Here is a 21,250-nt window from a genome sequence, read left to right as displayed (position 1 = left end):
AAATGCCATGGGATTTACCTTACTGTTTGCAAGAGAAGATCCCTGAAACATAAACGTGGTTATTACCAAAAAGTCTGAAGAGCCTTAACCATCCTCCAAGGAAAGGGTTCATCTCCCTGTCAGCCACCATGCACAAAAGTGACCTGAGATTGAGAGGCTCTCTACAAGTTTGTGAGAAATCACAAGGTGCACTTTCCTTCTTGCTGCTTTTCCCCTCCAAGGAGCATTAACTTTCTGGGTTTTGTAGAAATCCTGATGATGTGTGCAGACAGATGGCTGCCACTTAGAGGAGGCTTAAACTAAAGGACTAGAAAGAGACAGACAGGTTCATGAGATGGCAAAACCGCTTTTGAAAGAAGGGTGAGGAAAAACACCTACATTAAATAAGATTAAATAACTGTGCTGCCTTTCAGCCAAAGCCTCAAGGAAGCAAACTCTTCAAAGCAGTGTGTTTCAGTTAGGCTTAATCTTAGGATAGCATGGTTTAAAAATAGTCTTTAAAGGATAATCTTTTATACAGATGTCTGTCATTAAATTTGTGTGGCCACTCAAAATATGGGTATGAGAGAAAGATAGTTTACCTTCAACTTTTTCAAGTTCTGCTTGCATACATGCCTCCCTTCTTGGGGGTGGCCTTACAGTTGCAACAGATGTCCATGTGTCTTGTGTTATTCAGTCCAGGAATTATTTGCAACTTGGGCTGTGAAAACTAATAGCCTGCAAGATCTAGATACCAAAGAAAACTGGTTTAAAAAGCTTTAATGTTTAGTTTGCAGTGTCCTTGCATTTATCCTACCATGTCTTAAAAATGCCAGGTCTCTTAATATCTTGACCAGAGTGGCTGATGGTGTTGGAGTATGCTAGAAATGCTCTTGTGCTTTAATGCTTGTTGGGTTTTCTTCCTAGCCCTTCTCTAGGACTAGAAGGGAGTTGTTTTCCAGGCATTAAAAAAAAAGTTAAGTGTGCATTCAGGATTGTGTTGAACTGCAGAAACCTTTTTGCCCCTCTCCAGCCTGCGCCCTGTAGAAGGTGACAGACACTGAAGTTGCCCTTTGCTATTTTGTATGGAGCCGTTGCACAAACCCCCAGTCCAGCTCTGTCAGGAAGAGGAACGACTTTAACTCTTTCATGCTGTCTAATTCAGTGGGATTTGCTTACAAACCAGACCTCAAATGTTTGACCTCACCTGTTGGGGAGCTTTTTCGTTTTAAAAACACTACTGTTTAGCTACCCAAAATAATTCCTTATCTTTGTCATAGATAGTGCTAAGCACACTTGGTCTCATTGAAAAGTGGTAGTGTAGCTTATAAAATGGAGTGTTTTATATGCAATGAAAATAAGTCGTGATAATATACAAGGCCAACATCAGATGCCCCATAGGGGCTTTTGAAAAGTAATACTTAAATGAGATTCAAACCTTCCTCTCTTTTTTCCATGCATGTTCTCAGGCTATGCATATTCTCAGGTTAATGCCCCAGTATCATAATACACACCGTGCAGAGAGAAAAAGCAGGGCTTTGAAGGTGGATTGCAAACTGAACAAGCATTCAGAGTGATCTTCTGAACTAGTAGAAACAGCCTGGAGAAGGGTGAGGTGAGCTTGTGCCTCTTTCTCTTAGCTCTGACATTGGGGAACAACAGATGTGGGTGACAGACCTGTCTACTAGAACTCCCAAAGGAATTTTGCTATGCCAGGTTACACCAGTGGCTCTCAGTAAACTTTTTGCTTGACAAATATTATCGGCAGTCAGTATGGCTGGTTTGGGTTCAGCCTATGAAGCAATCTTGTCCTTTCTCAGAACTATTTAAGCAGGAACTTCAGTAGCAAACTGAAGCAGACTCAGTACTTGATAATGCAGGTCCTTCAGATAATTCACTCCTTTTTATTTAGTACCTTTTACATATAACTTATTTAAGGAAGCCCATAAACCTTACACTTGTAAAGAAAGCAAGGGAAGGATGACAACACCTGAAAACTAGTGCATATTGGGGCCAGACATAACCAAGTTGAGAGAAAGAACAAGGCACTTGGATGTGGCATTCCCTTGGAATTGCAAGAAAATGGGCCCAGTCTGTTATGTTACAGTTAAACCAAAATTACTTTCTGAAGAGAGCAGGCTTATCTTGCCATAACTTTGATCATAAGATTTCTTTGTTCAGTTCTGGTTTTTAAAAAAAAAAAAAAAAAATTGTGCCAAAGTGTTTTGTTTATTTTTTTAAAGGAGTGTAAGCCAAATGGTGCCAAAAGGTAATAGGGTATTTAAAAGTAGAGATATTTAGACAAACAGTTTGGAGCTGTATAAAAAATGAACACTGGTACTTGCGTTAGACAAATATTGTACCTTTGGTCTTTGAGTCCTCGGGAGTTTGAAACCCAGTTTGCTGTGGTACAAAATGCACAACTAGAGATGCCACTATCTTCTTGAAGTTCTACCTCATTTTGCAGAAGTAAATCATCTACCTCAATTTAGCATCAGACAGGTTTGAGAAATAATTGAGAATCTGCCTGGGGGAAGGATTCATCCTGCCTGTTGGACAAGCATTCTAATTGAAACAGAGATAGTAAGTGTGTACAATGTGGTGACTGCTTGCTTTTGTTAGCTTTTGGTTTTGCTGCCTGCCCATGGAAATATTAAGCTGTCCTTGCTAGAAAAATCTGTAAATAAAACCAAATGTTCAGGCAAACTGGACTGAGATACCCGAAACACTTTTGAGTTTTTTCTGTTTTCACTACGAAGTATGGCATTGTAAACTTTTTTCAGTATTATGACACTACTAGCTGACATGACATACTTCATGTTCATTTGCAGTGTTCTTATGTCCGTAAGACCTTTAGGTCTTCTCTCTACAAGAGAAAAACTTATGCATGCCTACAAATATGTCCTGTTTGGAAAGACTAATGTTATGATTGATGTAAACACAATGCTATACCGAAAGCTTGAAGGGAATAAGATCCTGATTTTTTTTTTGACTTGGTGATTGTATTAGTAGCTTTCTTGACTCAATGGGATTTTTTCCACCATGACAAAGCAACCAAGTTCCTATTCCTGGAGGGCAGTTTAGGTTTAGACATTCGCAGGAGAGGCAGTTTAAAACCAGTATGTTGGGGTTTTATGCAACTTAAGTGACATGCAACATGCCCCTTGTTTTACCTGTGGAGTAAAGTTGCAGAAGCACATTTTCAGATTACTATATTGAAAAAAAAAAAAGTCTTTTTTTCCTCCCCTGCTCATATTAGGGGGTGACAGAAGTGGGTACAGGAGACCCCTAATAATGATAGGCCGTGTTGGGTTTGGTAAATGTTATGGTGGAAAATGTACATTGATGTCTCTAAGTGATCTTACGGGTTAACGAGCCAGACTGGCATCTCTTTCCATCATTGTTTAACCAATAATGGTTCTAAAAATGCTTTGTGTACCTGCATGGTCTTAGACCTTCTATTAATGATTGTATCAACTTACAAACTCAGGTAGATAATTTTTTTTTAAGCTCTTTTCGTAGAGCCTTACTGACTGAATGTTAAGTGTCTGTGTAGCGATGTAGTTAATTAACTTCCTTTTGAACTACCAGACTAGTTTAAAAAAAAAAAAAGTCCTTTTATAGGTTTGTAGAGTACTTTTCAGACAATGTAGTAGTTTTTCCTTCAGAGGGAGAGATGTCTGTTTCTGGGTTTTGTTTTTAGTTTCTTATCTAAAAATGACTAAAAGGTTTTTAACTAGTTTGTAAGGTGTGCGTAGTCACCTGAGTTGGTGGGGGTTTCTTACTGTATGTGACTCTTGTTTGTACTGTGCATTACCTGTCATGCGCTGCTTGGTTCGTGCACGATTTGCTGGAGTAGTGAGGGTGTTGAACACACAGCTGCAATTTAAGTCAAGTAGAAATCGGAAGCCTTGAACAAAATGGAGGCTGTCCACATGAAACCAGTGTCACAAATGTGAATTTTTCTCCCCTCATTTAATTGACTGTAGATGTACGGCCCTATCTTATAAGAATTCATTACCAGTGTATAAGTAGCGTTGCCTTGGTGCAGGTTTGCATCAGGTCCAGAATGATTTTGTCAGTCCTTGGGTGTTGGGCATCTTGAGTTGTTTGGTTTTGTAGTTTCCTCTTCTGTTGCAGTTGTTTCTCCTCTTCTTTAGTGATTAATCATGCTGCTCTCCTAATAATAATAAAAACATCTCAGCAGGACAGACAGTGCTCTGCTTTTAATGAGCTGCTCAGAGCTTTTATATCTAACTGATACTGAACCAGGCTGTGACAAGAACTTCCATGCTCCAAAAAGGGCATCACATTTCTACTTGGACAAAAAGTGACATTTTTAGATGTCAGATGTTGAGTACCACAGAGAAGAAAGCATGACAGGTTATGTGCAACCTTTTACGTAGAATAAGTGAGCAAAATGTTAGAACCCTTGTGTTAACAGAGGCTTCTGAATGTATCTTTGTGGTCCATAGGGAAGGCTGAAGGATGTAGCAAGGAGACGATGTATCAGCTACTGGCAGCCTTAAAACAAAGTCAGTGTCTCTCTGGACTTTAAAATGTTCCTATGCAGTTTATTTTATTTTTGTTTAATCAAATAAATGTGAGGAGTTTTTTTTTCATGGCAAATCTGTGTATGTGTGTTTCTGTATTACCCAGCCAAAGCCGCCTTTTTTGTCAGGATGCAAAAAAAGAAAAAGCTCTTGCTTGAATTTGAACCTGGCTGCCTCCAGGTGATGACTACTGAAAACTTTCTAACCAGAGGCATCTGCTTTGACAGGAGAGAGGAGAGACGTTGGGGTGCTATGGAGAGAAGTGTGGGTTTTTGTTTTTTTTTAAAAAAAATTTGATGCAGTGTCAAACTCTTAGATGTCTGGTCTATTTGGAAAAAAAAAAAAAAAGTGTTGCTGTCACAGCTGGAGGAAATGGCTTTGATATTGGACTCACCACCTGTACTCCATGCAGTTTTTCCAGTATTTTACCAGAAAGTTCCTGGTTTAACCTTGTTAGGTCCATTTCTAGGTTTCCATTTCTTCACCTTTGCAATGGTGAAAGTAATGGTTTTTCTGAGTGGGTAGTGTAAAGCAAAGCCACCAGAAGATTGAATGGTGTAACTGGCATCTTGCAGAACAGACTGCCAATGTAAGTTGGGTAAGCAGAAAAAGTGCTCTTTTTCCTTAAAACTGTGGAAAAGGTTTGAAAAGAAATGGTGAGCATGAGGAGATGCTCTTCAGCGAGTAAAGTTTGGGAATTAAGGCTACTGACAGAATTCCCAGCATGGGTAGAAGCAGAGGTGGATTCCAGTCTCTGAAAGTGCTGACTGCAGTAGCTCTTCAAAGCTGAGAAGCTTTCTGGCCCCCGCTGTGTACAGCTGTAGGACTGCTCAGCACCATGCTGTGCTCTGTCCATCCAAATCCTTGACCATCACTCTTTCTTCCTCCTGGAGCAGCTGGCAACATGTCAGCAGTATGGAGATCACTTCAAATTGAAAGGAGGAAGGGAGAAGACCCTGTGAAGGAGGGGGGAAAAGGCTGCTCAGGTGTGTTTCAAGACTATCAGCTTGGCCAGCTTTGTGTGGTAACTCTGTCCGCATTCCCTTGGTTTCTCTGTGCTCTCTCCCTGAAGACAGCCAGGACCTGGAAGCTCAGGAGATGGCTCTAGACACTGCTGAACAAATACTGCATGGTTCTTGCACCGTGGCCATGGTCACAGTTACCCACTTTCTTGCCAAAACCTTTAGGTCTGAGCCCATGGCAGCATGCAGGCAGGGAGGCTGAGATAGCAACAGGGATCGATCTACTTACTGTGCTTGGGGGGAATGGGAGTGTAACCTGACTGCAGGGTGAGACCCTGGAGGCAAGGGGAGGGCAGGAGGAGAGCGACAAACCAAAACAGTAAACATTATTGACTTTACCAACTTAACACACAGCCCAGCCTGTGCTGCTGCTCCTCCTCCCACTGCTTTTACAAGACAGCTTGTGGTTCTACTTGACCTTCACTTCGTTACTATTGGAGCCTAAGCACAACCAAGGGAGAAGGCAAAAGTGGACTGTGACTCTATGCCAGTGCTGGAGAGGGAGACAGGTCCTTGACTGCTCCCCTCCTAGATGTGTTCGGATACTTATTTTTCCACTTTGTTAGTGGTAAAATTACAAAACCCACTAGCTGACAGTCACCACCTCTCACCCTGTGAAAGGAGGGTGTAGTGAGGTGGGTGTTGGTCTCTTCTCCCAAGTAACTAACAAAAGGATGAGAGGAAATGGCCACAAGTTGCATTGGGGGCGGGGGGGGGGGGGGGTGTTAAATTGGATATTAGGAAAAATTTCTTTACTGAAAGAGTGGTCAAGCATTGGAAGAGGCTGCCCAGAGAGGAGGTGGAGTCACCATCCCTGGAGGTGTTATAGATGTGGAAGCTGGGGACATGTTTTAGTAGGCATGGTGGCGTTGGGTTGATGGTTGGGTTGATGATCTTGGAGGACTTGTCCAACCTTAATGATTTGATTCTATTCTCTTCAAGCAGCAGTGCTACAGGCGGGGTGGTGGGGGATCCCGGAGCTGCTGTGGTCAATGCAGCCGCCTTAGGGCAGAAGAGCAGCCATTGTTAGGTGGGAGCTGGGGCTGAACGCTTCTGCTCACATGCAAATGCAGCCGTGGGAGGATGCGTGGTATCTGGGGAACAAGGACCGCGTCCTTCGTGGAGCCCCGAGGGGAGCGCTGGGTGCCTCCGGGGGGAGCTGGGCAGGGCTGACGGGGGGGCAGGGGCATCTTTTGCATGTCAATGCCCCGCATTCCGCGGGGGGCGGGGAAGGGCAGAGAAGAATCTTCTCTATTCAGGGCTCGGGACCACACAGCGAGTATCCTTAACCTTTTTGTATTTAATCAGTCAATCTACTTTAGACTTGAGGGATGTATCAGCTCCCCTTTCTTTCAGAAAGGTAACCTCGACACCCTTCTTCCTGATTTTTTTTTTTTTTTTTTAAATTCCTAACACTTCTAAACTGTTTGCCCTTACCTGAAGACAGAGTCCATCCCACCTCCTACAGCGCTAGAAAAGTTACTGAAAAAGTCAGCTACTTGGACGTTACTCCAGAGGCCTTGAAAAGTAGCAAAGCCAGCTACCTTGCAGCCAAGGGCTAGTAGCAGTTCTCAAGCTTTCTTGATGGCTAGCTTCCTGCTGAGGGGACACATGCTTGTACTCATTCTACAACTTGCACATTGTTTAATAAACTTACTATTTTGAGTCTGTTGGTTGTGGCTCATTTCTTCAAGCTCTTGGGGGCAAACCTGGGCCATCTACACTACCTAAAGCTCAAGTTGCTGAGAGCAGGACCTGCACCCCAGGTGGCCACGTGGAAGTGTGACCTTCCTGGTGGTGGGCTGGAGGCCAAAGTACAATGCCAGCAGCACAGGAAGATAAGGCATTATCCCAGCTCGCCCCTGGAGATTATCTGGGCAAAGTCTCAGAGTAGCTGAAATGACACAAAACAGCCAGGGAGGGGAAGCGAGGAGAGATGCAATGTTCCATGCTGGGCTTGATTATCTTATGCCTGGATTAAGTCCCAAGGCAGGATAGCTCAACCCTTCTCCTATACTCGCAATAAGTAACCAGAGGCTCCTTGCTTGTGCTGCACTCCTACAGCCTCTTGGTTTGAGCAAAAGTTTTTGAAAGCAAGAGGTGTTCCTCTAAAGTGGAAACTGCATTTTAAAAAAAAAAAAAACAAAAAAAACCACACCCACAAACCATACCCTTTTTCTTACAGCCAGGCAATTTAATGCTGAATCTGCACCCTTATACCTTCCTTTAGGACAAAGGAAAAGCAGGGAGAAGAAAACAACCAACCTCACCCAACACAAACCCCCATCCAGCTAAAGCAAGAGCATTCCCCAGCCACGGTCCCTTCAGAGCACCCACTGCCTGCCGCAACCATCGCCCTACAACCTACCCGCCCCCTTCAGCCCCCTGCCTTGCTGCACTGACAAAGGTTTAGCAGCTGTACCAGGTTTTGGCCTTGCTCTCCAGTCAGCTCTTATGCTTTTCCTGGTTTTGGCAAATGGCCTTTTGGATTTTGCACCCTGCTCACAAGAATCAGCACCCGCTCCCTCACACTAAGCCTCTGCCATCTTGCCCACACACACTCAAAAAGGGGCACAGCCTGGTTGGTTTGTTTGTTTGTTTTTTTCACAAGGGTGGCTTATACTAATGATGTACAAACTAATGCTGTCACTAATACTGCAGTGCAATGTTGAGGGCATTACTTTGTCCCTACACCACAACCTCTTGGCTCCTGTGCCCTGCTAACCCTTTCAGGCCTGCAGCACAGCTGCTAGTTTTAAGGAGGAAAGATGATTTGAAAGACACTGCTAACGCTGGGCACATGGTATTTGCACTTAACATAATAAGGGGCACCCATACCCCCATCCCTACACCTGAAGGAGCAGCTTCAGCTACAGCAAGGACCAAATTCCCAGCTGCTGCAGGGTGGTGCACTATAGCTACATCAACACAGCAAAGTTTGACAAAAGCCACCTCTTTGAGGAATACAAAACCATGGCTCTTATGTCAAAACACAGCAGCCATAGACCCAACACTGCTCAACAGCTGAACTGCTATTTCAGCAGGACTTCAGTTCAGGTAAATTGTATTCTCCTTCCAGTCACTTCCCTCCCATATATTATCTCCAACAGTGTTGAATTACAACTTGGTTAACCACTTCTTTTTTGCAAGTAAATAGCCACTCACATTGAAAACAGGTACCAACCTCTCCTCCTTTATGAAATAACCTTTACAAACACCTCCAAGCATGCATTTTTGTTCATGTGTTTTATTAAAAATTTACATAAATGAACACACTCCAGCAATTGGGGTATGCAGATGTCCTAGGTTAAAAAAAATATACAAAATCCCAAGCCCTCATGGGCAGGGCAGCAGCAGGTTGAAGCGCAATCTCACTTCCTTTGAACAGTGGTGAAAGCTGGCATCTGAATGGGCTGGATTGAGTGGACCGGCTGAAAAACAGGCTTCTTCCGCATGTCGGAAAGTGTTTTCACAGAAGGAAGAAGCTGGTTTCTCTTGATGATCTGTAGTGCCAGCTGGGTGTTACCTACAAGACAACTTTTGATTAAAAAAAAAAACAGAAAAAAAAAAAGTACCTTTGTATGATTTAGAAATGACTGTTCCCAGAACAGGGCTGACAAGCCAGCCCTAGGCCCAGGCCACGTACACTAGCGGTCTTCATATTCAGTGAAATGCTGACACGGCCATTAAAAGTAGTAGATAAAAGTAAATGTGAAACAACAGTATTGCTTGATTCTACCTACCCTTAGCTGGAGACATTGAGCTTTTATCTCAGAGCTGGAAAATGCCAGAGCACCTTCTAAATTGCTGAAGGGCACCTCTTCTCTCCCCCATCCGCATAGTGAGACTCTAAACCTCACACAAAATGCCCTCACAATGTGACATTACAGACAGTAATGCAAATGTCAAGGGTGTATATACAACATGTTTTTAAAACAAGAAAGCTAATTTTCAATTGTATGCACGGCCCACCAAATAAATACCAATACAAATGGAAAAATTATTCTTTGCTAAAAATTAAACCTGTAAAATCGTAGGAGAAAACCCACTAAGTTCAGTGCAATCCTTCCAGTTTCCCCATTATGTAGGGTTTTTTCCCCATGCAAACACAGTGAACCTTCAGAAGGAAGGATTTTGGAAGAGGGAGTTACCAATATTACAGGCTTTGTTACAGTACTTGCTACACAGCCCTTGACATGGCTTCTTTGGGAGACCTGGATTGCAGCTGTCTCTTAATGAAGCGCCTTTCAAGCCCTCTTTATGCTATAAACCTTATCAAGGGTTTTACTGAGCCTATCCAAGTCTGCTGATTTCTGCACAAAGTATAGAAGATTTCAGCTCAGAAGATGAATGTTTAGGAAGTCTGGAGTGTGTAAGAACAGGATCGCAATAAACAACGGAAATGAAGGTGCGGATACATGGATCCATAGCAGTGTAAAATGGAGACGCAGCCTAAAGGGTGTCATTCGAAATCGTGGCACAAGTCTCTATATAAAGACTAGGAATGATGACTACTGCCCTCCTCCCCTTGTATCCCAAATCTAGGTCAACAGAACTTTTCAAAACTTAAAAATTTGTTTTAACATTTTGCCTACGAGGGCTAGCTGTAAAAAAGTAAAAAATCAAAAATGTTAAAAATATCAAGTTACATTCAATGTTGCAGCTTACCTATTAAATTAGGGGGTTTAATGTTGGGAAAAAAATTCCATTCCTTACCATTCTGTAATTCAAGATATACAGCCAGCAGAATAGCCTCTGGAGGGATCTCTTTGGGGTGGATCAGTGAAGCAGCCTTATTGAAAAAGAAGAAAGGGGTAGGGAGAGAAAGTGCTTAAGAGAAACATCTAGCTCGAAGAAAGCACCTCTTGACAAGACTGTTCCCATCACCTTAGCTAACAAAAACAAGTAACAATTGATAAACTAAGATAAGATTTTTTTGAAACTAATACACTTTTAGGTTTATGCATGCAAGTAGAGACAGAAAGATTATCTGCCTTGCAAGATAGTTTCACACCGATTAGCCGCACCATCTGCTGTATACTTATGTTAATATGAGTCTGTAATTCTTGGACCAATCTACTGTGTTTTCCTGGTGAGATGAGAGGTGAACAAGGCAACCTCCACTGCTCAAAAGTTCAGAATACAAAGTTCACAAGAATCATTCATTAGCTTTCCATATACAAATATTTTTCAGCTATGAAGTCAATGAAGCTGTCTTTTACGTTGGCTCCGGATGCAACTCCCTACTCTTGATCTAGAGCACACTGGGTACACACCACTAATTTAATTTGGCCTGAAGGTCCCTGTGCTCCACCTGACAGGCGTCCTGAGTTGAGAGCCTCCAGAACAACACAGCTCTACAGAACTGCCTCCAGACATCCCAGACAGGTCCCTGCTGTCTGTCTCACCAGCTCCTACACCCAGAGTCACACCACGTATCACCAGACTCTGCTTCTCAGTTCAAACACAAAGGCCCTCTGCGCTTTTAAATCTTAGTGGGAAAGGAGTGGAGAAAGTAAGGGGGGAGGATGGACACCACTCAAACAAACAAAAAAAAAAAAAAAAACCCACCCCATAAAACCCACCACAGCCAAGTTCTGAAATACCCCGTTCATCAATCCCTGCTTTCTCCCTTCATGCAAAGGTTAGTCTCTTAAAACACACTAGCCCTGCCCTGCGCTACCACTCTGGCTCAGGAACTCTGAACCACCATGTAAGTTTTGTTGTTTTAGGAAGTCTCTCTCAGGTGCTCTTCAGAATGGACAACTAGTATTTATCCAATTTTAAAGGTAAAACCTTACAAGAAGGCTACTACCTTAACAAGAAGTTGTCAGCAGTTATCTCAAATGTCTCAGCATTTCAGCAATAAACCTAGAATCTCACTCTTAACTTAAACACCTTGTAATACTTTTTTGGCCTTTATTCTGTCACTCAGTGGGGGCCATCTAGCCATGGGAACCATGCATCCCGTTTCGGCGAAGGATATGCGCTCCCTGTTGCTTCCCCTCCTACAGTGTAACTCCACACACAGAATAATTAACGTGTGCATACAAAATAATTAATGTGTGAGGCTTCCCAAAAGCACTGGATTTATTGTAGATGCAGAGGCCTACTATACTTTATATCCACAGATGCCTTTACACTCCTTTGGGCTTTACACATGCGCTACGGAGCCCAAGCACAGACACCTGCCCAATCCTAAGAGGCCTCAGGAGGAAAAAGTGCAAGACAACTGCCTTAAGTGGTTGAGAACTTCACAGAAGTTGAACCTGTTCACCTATACAATTACTATGAAGTAATTTGGAACACTGCTGTTTCAGTTTGCAGATCGACAATGCATTTGATTAGTCTTCCTGACAGACAGGAATGGCTGCAAAGAGACAAACATATCATCATTGAAAGAGATCGGTGCCAGCCGTAAGAAGGACCAAATGACACAGGCTAAGTGAAGATGGAAAACTTCAAAAGTGGTACTTGAGAATTCCTGGGGCAAGAGCCAGGCAAGAAACATACCTCCAGCAGAACTGTAGTTTGTTCTCACAGCCCTAAAGTCAGCCTAGACGGAGAGTTAACTGATTAGAGAGAAGTAAACTCAAGGCCCAGAGAAGTAAACTCAAGGCCCTCAAGAACTTTCTCCTCTGAAATATAACAACTACTATTGGACCATTTAAAAAAAAAAAAAAATTAGAAAAAGTGAAATGGCTTCCTAGTCATATTCCACTATTTTGATATGATCTAGGAAAAAAAAATGCTTCACATAGTGGTACTGAACTGTTTGCACAAGTAAGAAATTTAGAATTTCTTTATTTCATGTTACTAATATAGGTTGGTTCATAAAGACAGAATAGAGCTGCTATCTCAGCAAAGTCTGCAAATAAGCCTGGGCTATGAAATCACCTGGATTTGCTGTGATCTAAATGGCACTTTGAAGGAAGTACATTTGTCCCTAAAGCTGTCTTGAGATTATTTTCCATACCTGATGAAGACACTTTCGAGCTTTATCATATTCACTCCTCAAGCAATAAGCACTTCCAAGGTTAAACAACATCATTGTTCGTGCAGATGTGACCGAACTAGGATAACACTGTGGGGTTTGCTTGCCAGCTGCAATAAAAAAAAAAAAAATAAAATCTTTTTTTCTTACACTTTTATTCCAAATTGGCTAAGTAAGTTCCTGTAGTCTGCTGAATATGGTGGCTGGTACTTACAAGATTCCATCGCCTCATTTTCTCCTTTGTCAGATCCTACAAAGAAAAAAAACCCCACAAAACCATCATGTTCCATGAGCTTTTTGTATTATTTTGTAATAAGCTTTAAAAGATACAAATTTGCTTCTTTCTTTGTGGTCTGACATTAAAGAGGGAAAACATATCAGTTTGCTCAAGAGTTTATGCCACTTAAGACTTCCTATCTTTAATGTTTTGCTTTTAGATTTGCAGATGAGTACAGTGAAGTTTAAACTGCAGACATGACACTGCTATCAGAGCTGCTATAGACTTAACTATACAGATGGGCTCTGAAGTATTTTTCTGTAACAGAATACACACTCTGAACTGGAAGCACTGCAAGAAGATTAAGATACAGATTAACTAAGTTCTCCCAACTCCTATGTCCCACTAAATGCAGTAAGTAGACTTCACTGGTACTCCAAAGCCTGGTTTAGAGACTAAAAAGCTGGAAAAGAAGGTATGAACCCTAAATTTAACCACAATTGCACATTTGAGAAAAGCAGCTTTCAAAAGTTACCTTCAAACAAGCCAGAACACTACCATATACAGTTCTATTTACGTTAAGGAATTAGCTGCTTCAAAGGAATGACAAACATGCAAAAGACAAACCAAACACAAAGTAGGAACTAAAGCCAGGAAAACAAAAACACAACAACAAAAACACAAACACACACCCCCCCCCCCCAACAACCTACAGTCTTAAAACAAGATGTCTTAGTCATCATTATATTTGTATATAGAAAGTTACAGCAAGAAGGCAGCTGGAAGCATAACCAGTTCTAATGAAGTGTGTATTCATTAACCTTGATCCTGCTCATTTGAAGAGATCCCAAGGGAAACATCAGTGACGTTCTCGGGGTTCAAGTGAGTGATCGCGTCGGATATTCTGTCCAGAGAGATGAGAGCTTCTGCTGCATACAAATGCCCAAGAAACCTACAACAGCAAAGGATTAGGTACAAACGTCAGCATAACAACCCCCACAATTTGTTATGTAAAACAAACTGAATGCAGCTTTTAATGTGAGCACGCGAATACTAATACTTGAAACACTTGCGTGAAAGTTACCTTGCTTATAAAGTACTGTCATCATACCCAGTTCTACCATTCACTGCTTTTAGGCTCTAATGTTGTGAAGAAATCTGCACCTGAGTAACGACCATTCATGCACAGGAATTGCCATTCCAGAAATACGTTATCTTGGTACGGCTTTTTATCTCAGAGAATTAAAAAAGGAATCCTTACAAAAACACCCCAAGATACGGATCCATCTATAATTTGAGGTGTTAAGTGACTTTACATTCAATATAAATCAAGCTAATTCTGTAAGATAACTGCATTTCTAAGGACAGCAACTATACAGGCCTGTCCATGGGGCACAATCGCCTTTCCAACTGCAGGTTTTGCAAAATAATTAAGCAAGTCTGATGTTTGACACTTGTAGTTCAGCTCAGCTAATCAGCAGCTTTCCTTTTCAACTTTGGAACAGAGGGAATCCTGTCGATTGAGAGCATAGTTAGCTTGCAAATATTTAATCTGAAACACAAAGTTGAGCAAAAAAGTTCACGCTTGTTCTATGTAGCTGTATACAGTACACTTCAAACTGACTGTATAGTTGGTTGTAATGAATTACAAAACATCAGTAAAATATGAGTCAATCATCCCAAATAACTTCTGCAACTTAGATCCGATACAGCAAACGTAACTTTCTCATGCAATTTATTTCACTTAAGAAAACAGGAACAGTTCAATATTCCTAATCTGCACAAAAGCCTAGTTTCCTGGGACGAAGATATATGGTACTCCGTCTTTGCAAAAAAACCTGTCATCTAGCATTTCTTGCATTACAGAATGGTAACACTGCCTCCACAAAACTGTGTGTTACCTTACAAACTCCTCTAGTATCTTACTTATACAATGACTGTGCAAAAAGATGAGCTTCTGCAGCAGTTTGAAGCATGGAAGCCAAAGAATTTAATTGGCATGGACCATTTCAGAGTATGCTGCCAGCATATAAAAATAAGCACAAGTTAGCTTGCTTTCCACAAGTACATCACCAGTTTTGAAAAATACTATTACTACCATAAAAACCTCTGCTATATTTTATCCTGGGTATGACATAGGAATAAAATGCACAAATGAGGTCAGAAGGATGGGGCTAAAGCTGCCTTTTTTGAATTTGCAGAGATGTATGAGAACTGGTGGGTAGAAACAGAATTAGGTTTGAATATTTTTCCCCAAAATACAGTGCCAAATAAGAACTGAAAAAGAGAAACCGAAGAATGGAACCTATATAAGCAACAGTAGCAGGTGAAGCGACAGTCCTGTATACCCAAGATCTGGTACCCTACTGACTGAGCAAACCTTCCCCTCCGAGGCTATAGTTTCATAAGCGAGCTTTCAGCGGCACGCTGGCTGGGGCTGATGTCGTCCACCCCCTGCTGCTCATTCCTGCCCCTCGTCCTGTGCCAACACGAGCACGTGCAGCCCCGCAGTGAATCAGGACAGAGAGCTAACAGTCCTGCCACTGCATGGGACCCATAGCTGGAGATTAACAAATAGCAACAAAAGCAGTGATAGATTCCGAATTACACGGAATTCGTACACAAACGAGGGGACTCGCGTTCCTGCGTGTCAATGAACATTTAGTCAGGGCTTCAACATGAACAGGAGCAGGCCAAGCAATTCTTTGCACCAGATACAGAATTGGCAAGCAGCTACAGACATTGGAAGCTTCAACTCAGAACTCTCCAGCAAAAAGCAGGGCTGAGAAAGAAGAAATGAGCACATCAGACTTACTTAAGAGACCCCGACAGCTTTGGTTGCTGAAGAAGTTTATCTGCGTGATTCAATGCCATAAGGTTATCACCCAAAGCCAGAGCCACGTAAGCACTACACGCAAGTATTGAGCACCTGGAGGGAAAAAAAAAAAAAAAAAAAGAAAAAATGAAAAAGGGGGGAAGGAAGCCAATATGTTAAATAGAGAATTCTGTGATTCCAAATGCAGCTGTTAAATTTCTTTCTTGTTAAATGCTGAAGAAATAAATCATAAACTTCAATAATGTCTTTGTGTCAAACTATGAAGTAAAGGAGCTAGCGTTTCATTATCTATGGCCTCAATTGTATTCTCTGAATTAGGAGACATATACATTGTGTTCTACCAGTAAAAACCAAGGACCATCATGGTGTGCTCAGTAAGATTTTTTGCAATTTGGACCACAAATAACAGATTCAAAAAAGATGAACCTCACCACATGTGTCATTTTTCTCATGGACAGTCTCCCTTTCTCACCCTCTTTTCATTCTTTTTGCCTTGCACTCTCATTTGTACTTCCCCGCCCTCCCCTTCTGCTGCAGCAAAGAGTAGCAGATTTGTAGATTTCTATAACATACAATCTACAAACACATAGTAGCAATCAATTAAGTTGTAACATATTTCACTCTTATACTGTACAATGTTTGCACACAGGGAGACAATAAACACTGGAGAATTTGGCATTTCCAGTTTTGTGTTCAACTGAGAGCTGTAATGTGCTGCCAAGACTCTGATTGATATGTGGTATTTTGTTGCTGTCACAGACTTTCTTATCTTTCCAAAACCACAAAATCTCTGACAGTTCCTGTAATGAAATCTGAACTACTCGCATTTTCCATCTTCAAACAATAACCCCACGCCAGGATGCCATCATTAGGCCAAGCTTCACACTTTGTAATAACTTCTCCCCTCCCTCCCCCCTCAAACACAGCACTTGGGGATATTTTCCACTATGTAAGACATCATTCAGCGCCGGCTGCCTTGTCCTCTGGGCACAAGCCTCTGCCCGCGATGCCTTGCTGTGAGCGTGGACTCTGTCCTTCTCCAGGGAGGAAGAGCGGACCCTCTTAGTGGGGTCTCACATTGGGAGCGATGGGAGGAGAGCGTTCGACTCTCCCGCCGGTAGGTGGGCTATTACCGTGCCAACCTTCTGGCAACTGTCAAGCCCACTTTCAGTCCAGCAGTAAGTCATGTAATTCGTGGCAGGACCTGGGGTGCCTTTATTCCTCTTTCCCAGGAGGCATGCTCCTTAATTATGCACAAGCAGGATAAGAAACTTCTCCAGTGTTTCTCCCTACCCCCCACTTCCTCTCCACCGTGCCCAGATGTCACATCAAATCTGAACACATACAAAAGCCTGAGAGAGGGAGAGGAAAGCTTCCCCAGCTCAAGTCCCAAACCTAAAATATTTCTGAAAGGTTGTGACTGGGGAGGGGGAGGGAACGGGGTGGGGAAAAAAACCCCCACAAACCCAAAGCCTCTGTAATAACAGCCTGCTTCTAACTAGCCTCTTTTTGTCTTTGCCTCAAGGAAGCACAGCTTTTAAACCAGCAGAGATGCTAAGCATCACCAGCTAAATACCCTTAGACACAAGTCAAAGCCTGCAGAGTTGGCTGCTACTGCCCCTTACGTCAATATGTGCCTTCTATTTCCCACAACTTTTTTAAAGCCTGTTTTTATTTCTGGAAGTGTAAACTCCAACACAAGATGCACTCCAGTTACACAATAGGTAATCCAGCAAAACTGAAACCTACTCCTCTGCTCTAAGGACTCGTCAATGTTTAAGCCATGTAAGAGCTGGCAAAGATTCTTCAGCAACAGCCATCTAAAGAGGAGGAAAATATTCAGGTTTACTTCCCTGCAGTACTGTTCTTGCACACTTGGATCCATTGTTGAGCTGGTTAAACCGAACACTCAAGAGAGCTGACAGCTAACCGGAGCAGAAGAATTGCACCACAAGGGAAAAGACAAACTAGTTTTTCACCCCAGTCAGGATTCTGACAAAACTCCACAGGTCGCCTTTGAGCACGGCAGACTTCCAGCATCACTGAGCCTCTGCATGCCCTAAATAAAGCTGCCTTTGCACTAGGAAAAAGAAAAATGTTTTTTTAAACTGCCAGATCATGTCAAACAGCCTCTTGTGTAGGTCTAGGCAACAAGATTTGTCAGCCCACACCAACTGCTAGTTTACAGAACCCAAACTCCACATCTGACTTGGCTTATTTCTCAGGCAAAGGGCAAGCCAGAGCAAATCCAGTTCTTCAAAACTTACTACAAAGGCACAAAAAATGGCACTTCTAAACCATTTGGAGAACATCACTAATCTGAAATAGTTTAGAAAGCTAACTAAGATAGTTTATCTCTACTATTGTGCTACTTTTTATCTTTTAATGCATACAAAACAAATGAAAATATTAAGAAATACAGAATGCAGATGGTGCTTACTCAATGGGGAAATTCAGCACCGGCAAAGGGGAGATGGGGGAGAACTACGCAGTGGCTGACAGTGAGGAAGAAGAGAGTGAGGCAGCTAGGGATGATGGTCATTGTGAGCTCCCAGCACCATGACAGGGCCAAACAGACCACTGCAATCTTTAGACAAATGAGGCAGCACAGCACCGGGTAGTTGTGGAGAAGAGGCAAGGTATACTGGTGAGCAATGGTGGGCCCTACAGTATTACCTGTGAAATTATTAGCAGTGTCAGTGATGCTCCTGGAATACCACATACAATACTACGGTATGCACACTTCAAAGATACACGAGTAAATAAAATAAAGCATTACGATGGACTGGAGATGGCCAACTGATGAGTCAAAAGAAAGAAAAAAGGGTAAAATTGGATCACACATTATAGCAAGGGCTTGCAGTTCAAGTCTATGCAGGACAAAGTGGCTGATCAAACTATTCTTTTATCTCTAGCTGCTTTGAAGGGGAATTAACATTTTCAAAGTTGTTCAATCTAGGGAGAAAAAGGCTACAACAAGGTCTGTTGCTATCCATTTCAACTTTTACAATAAAATCCACAAAATTTTCCAAATGTAGTACTGTGGTCTACCAGAACTCCTTTTACTCTTCATGTATCCTAACAGCATTGGGTTGTTCTGGCATGGTGAGACATACCACAGGCTGAGAGCAGAGCAGGGGAATTGGCCTCTCAGAGGGTGAGAAGTAAGGAGCAGAATTATTTAGAAGAAACTCAGAAGAAAAAAAAAATCTGGAGTTTCTACTTCCTATGCATAAATTCTTAGCAACATTTGGTGTCCTCAGCCTTCTGCTTGTTGCCTTTAAGACCTTGCAGTTGAATTACTGCTTATTATGAGAATAGTCTGTTCAACTAATTTGTGCACAAGTACCAAGCAGTACATATGACACATAAGCCTTTTCTAGATGGTATTTTTAAGAACTATTTAGGGGCAAAATCAGTCAGTCATTTTTAACTCTTATTAGGATGTGCAACTGTACAAAATCATGCAAAAAAAGCATTTAACTTGCCTGTTTCAGTTCTAGAAGCAGTAGAGGTTTTTCAATCCAGTGACTTAACAGGGAAAAACTGAATTGAATAGTCACCTCTTCCTCAGGATAATCCTTGCCATTCAGAATTTTTTCTTAATTTTCCCTGACTAGACAAGAATTTTAATTTTCTCACTTAGCTCCTTAATGAGCAAGACTACAGGAATATACTAACATTTGAGTGTAACATATTTTGCTTTTCACAGCTATCTGCAGAAACCTAGAAATCATTTTAGCCAAATCACACTCTAGGGATGTCTAGTCCTCTGGATTTAACCACCAAAGCAAGTATTGCAAAAAAATAAATCAATGCCTTTCCTTTCCTTATATGATGTAATTCTTGCTAAACTGGTAAGTTTTTCCTGACATGTTGTCAGGTTTCATCAGTAGATAACAACAGCTGATTGTGAAAGAAAAGACTATGTATTTTAAAAAAAGAAAAAAAAAAATCACAATGTGACACCATGTAATTTTGACATGTGGCAACCACATTTTCAACAGCCAGGAGAAAAAAAAAAGAAAAAAGAAAAAACAATGCACAACGAACCCACATCACTGTTTTTAATCCAGTGCTTTCTATTTTGAGTAGCATAGTCTTGTACCACTTCAGAATAAATAATCAAGGTCTCAGTAATGTCTCCTCACAGATTCCTGCTAAATTGCTTTTAAACGAATACAAGTAGATTTGCTACACGTAGTGGAGCAAAGTAAAGGTTAAGCTGGTCATTATAAAAACACAGGTTACCTGGGGTTAGGCTGGAACAGAGTGTTTACCCAAGAGTTTAAGTGGGAAATTACTGTATGCTTTGTCCATAATGGAAACTTAAAACAGATTTCTTTTTTTCTAAACAGGTGCAAGCTTTATAGTGAGAGAGAATTTCAATGGGCTGGCAGCCACCTGAAATAATTAACATTGCAAGCAAATGATAATCTTGTTGGGGAAAAGTAAAGAGGTTCCAGATAACACAGTACTTATTTAGACACATGGGAGTTACTCTGTTTGGAGAGCACTCAGACTGCTGAACAAGTAGTTTAAGGATCTTTGAGAACATGAAAAAGTCTACAGTCAAATTCTACCTATGTTCTTCCACAGTGAAGAAGTCAAATGCCTGGAAAGAGGCAATTTTTCTATTTTATGCAAACTATGGATTCACTTCTGCTGAAAGGAGCACTGTTCTTATTTGACAGCAGCATAGCTGCTTTTACCACCTTCATTTCTTTTTCCATCCAACAAGCATATAATGTTGTGTGGTCTGAATTCCAAACTAGCCTTACCAAGGCTTTGAAAGGAAAAAGGTACTGTACAGTCATTTCCACCCCTTCCACCAGTCACGATAGCCATTGTCAGGTTTTTAGCTTTGTCATTAGGTGACTTGATTTTTTTAGTTTTGCCCAATATATAATGCCAAGCCTATAACAGTGGGATCCAATACAAACTGATCTACCTTCTGAATTGAAATTCTGGATGATTTCTACTTGTTCGGAGTCAAAGCCCAGAAGAAAGGAAACACACGCATTTGAAAAAAGGCATCCTTAGATTAACAGCTACAATTCAATGCTGCAAGTGCCTACAAAAAATAAGCTAGCAATGACTCCAGAATCATAGCACAGTTTAAGAGGGGGCTCATTTAGTGGTGAATATTTTGTATTATTTACTTGCCTTAAGTTTTCTAATTCCTGTTTCTTCAAAGGTGAAGAAGGTGGAGCTGCAATGAATTTATCCCCTTCATGACTTTTATTGCTAGAATAAAAACAGTGTATTAATTATAGGGAGTGACTATAAATAATTAATTAAAAATCCTCAGTGTAATAAGCATTGATATTTATTCACTCCATTTAAAAGGACAGCAAAAATTCTATAACCTAAAAACCATGGAAATGAAGCTATGCAGAAATTGAGGCACATGCTCTTATCCTAACCATTCTATCTGAGAAGGAAGAAGGGGGACATTTGCTGGGAAGGATTTGACTGATGGACCGAACAACCCATGCCATTCTCCACAGCCTCAAGCTATTTTTGAAGTTCGGTGTGGGACAAGAACTTTAAACTGGAGAGATGCAGAACTCACTGCATTTGTAGCCTCTCTTCTTTTAGCCTGTAAGAAAAGCAGTGAACTAGATCTCTCCCTAGACATCTTAAAAA

General features: G+C 41.5%; 1 protein-coding gene across 8 annotated transcripts in view; it reads right to left on the bottom strand.

Moving 5' to 3' along the window:
• Nucleotides 1-8,785: 8,785 nt before the first annotated feature.
• CNOT10 (CCR4-NOT transcription complex subunit 10) overlaps nucleotides 8,786-21,250 on the bottom strand; it is a 36,600-nt gene continuing 24,135 nt past the window's right edge. For 2 of the 8 annotated variants that reach the window (XM_075705851.1, XM_075705855.1), the window contains 6 exons: nucleotides 20,768-20,848; nucleotides 15,581-15,694; nucleotides 13,587-13,717; nucleotides 12,763-12,798; nucleotides 12,531-12,658; nucleotides 11,200-12,110 (listed from right to left, as the gene is read on the bottom strand). In XM_075705851.1, the coding sequence (XP_075561966.1) occupies nucleotides 11,871-12,110; nucleotides 12,531-12,658; nucleotides 12,763-12,798; nucleotides 13,587-13,717; nucleotides 15,581-15,694; nucleotides 20,768-20,848 (730 nt within the window). In that variant the 3' untranslated portion in view covers nucleotides 11,200-11,870. Of the gene's footprint in view, nucleotides 9,081-10,270; nucleotides 10,347-11,199; nucleotides 12,111-12,530; nucleotides 12,659-12,762; nucleotides 12,799-13,586; nucleotides 13,718-15,580; nucleotides 15,695-20,767; nucleotides 20,849-21,250 lie in introns of those variants that run through there. The other 6 variants (XM_075705852.1, XM_075705854.1, XM_075705857.1 and 3 more) reach the window with 6 other exon arrangements.

The sequence above is a fragment of the Pelecanus crispus genome, chromosome 2 (genome assembly GCF_030463565.1).
Source record: "Pelecanus crispus isolate bPelCri1 chromosome 2, bPelCri1.pri, whole genome shotgun sequence".
Classification (NCBI taxonomy): Eukaryota; Metazoa; Chordata; class Aves; order Pelecaniformes; family Pelecanidae; genus Pelecanus; species Pelecanus crispus.
The sequence above is the reverse complement of the archived record's forward strand: the minus strand, read 5'-3'. Positions and strand labels throughout refer to the sequence as shown.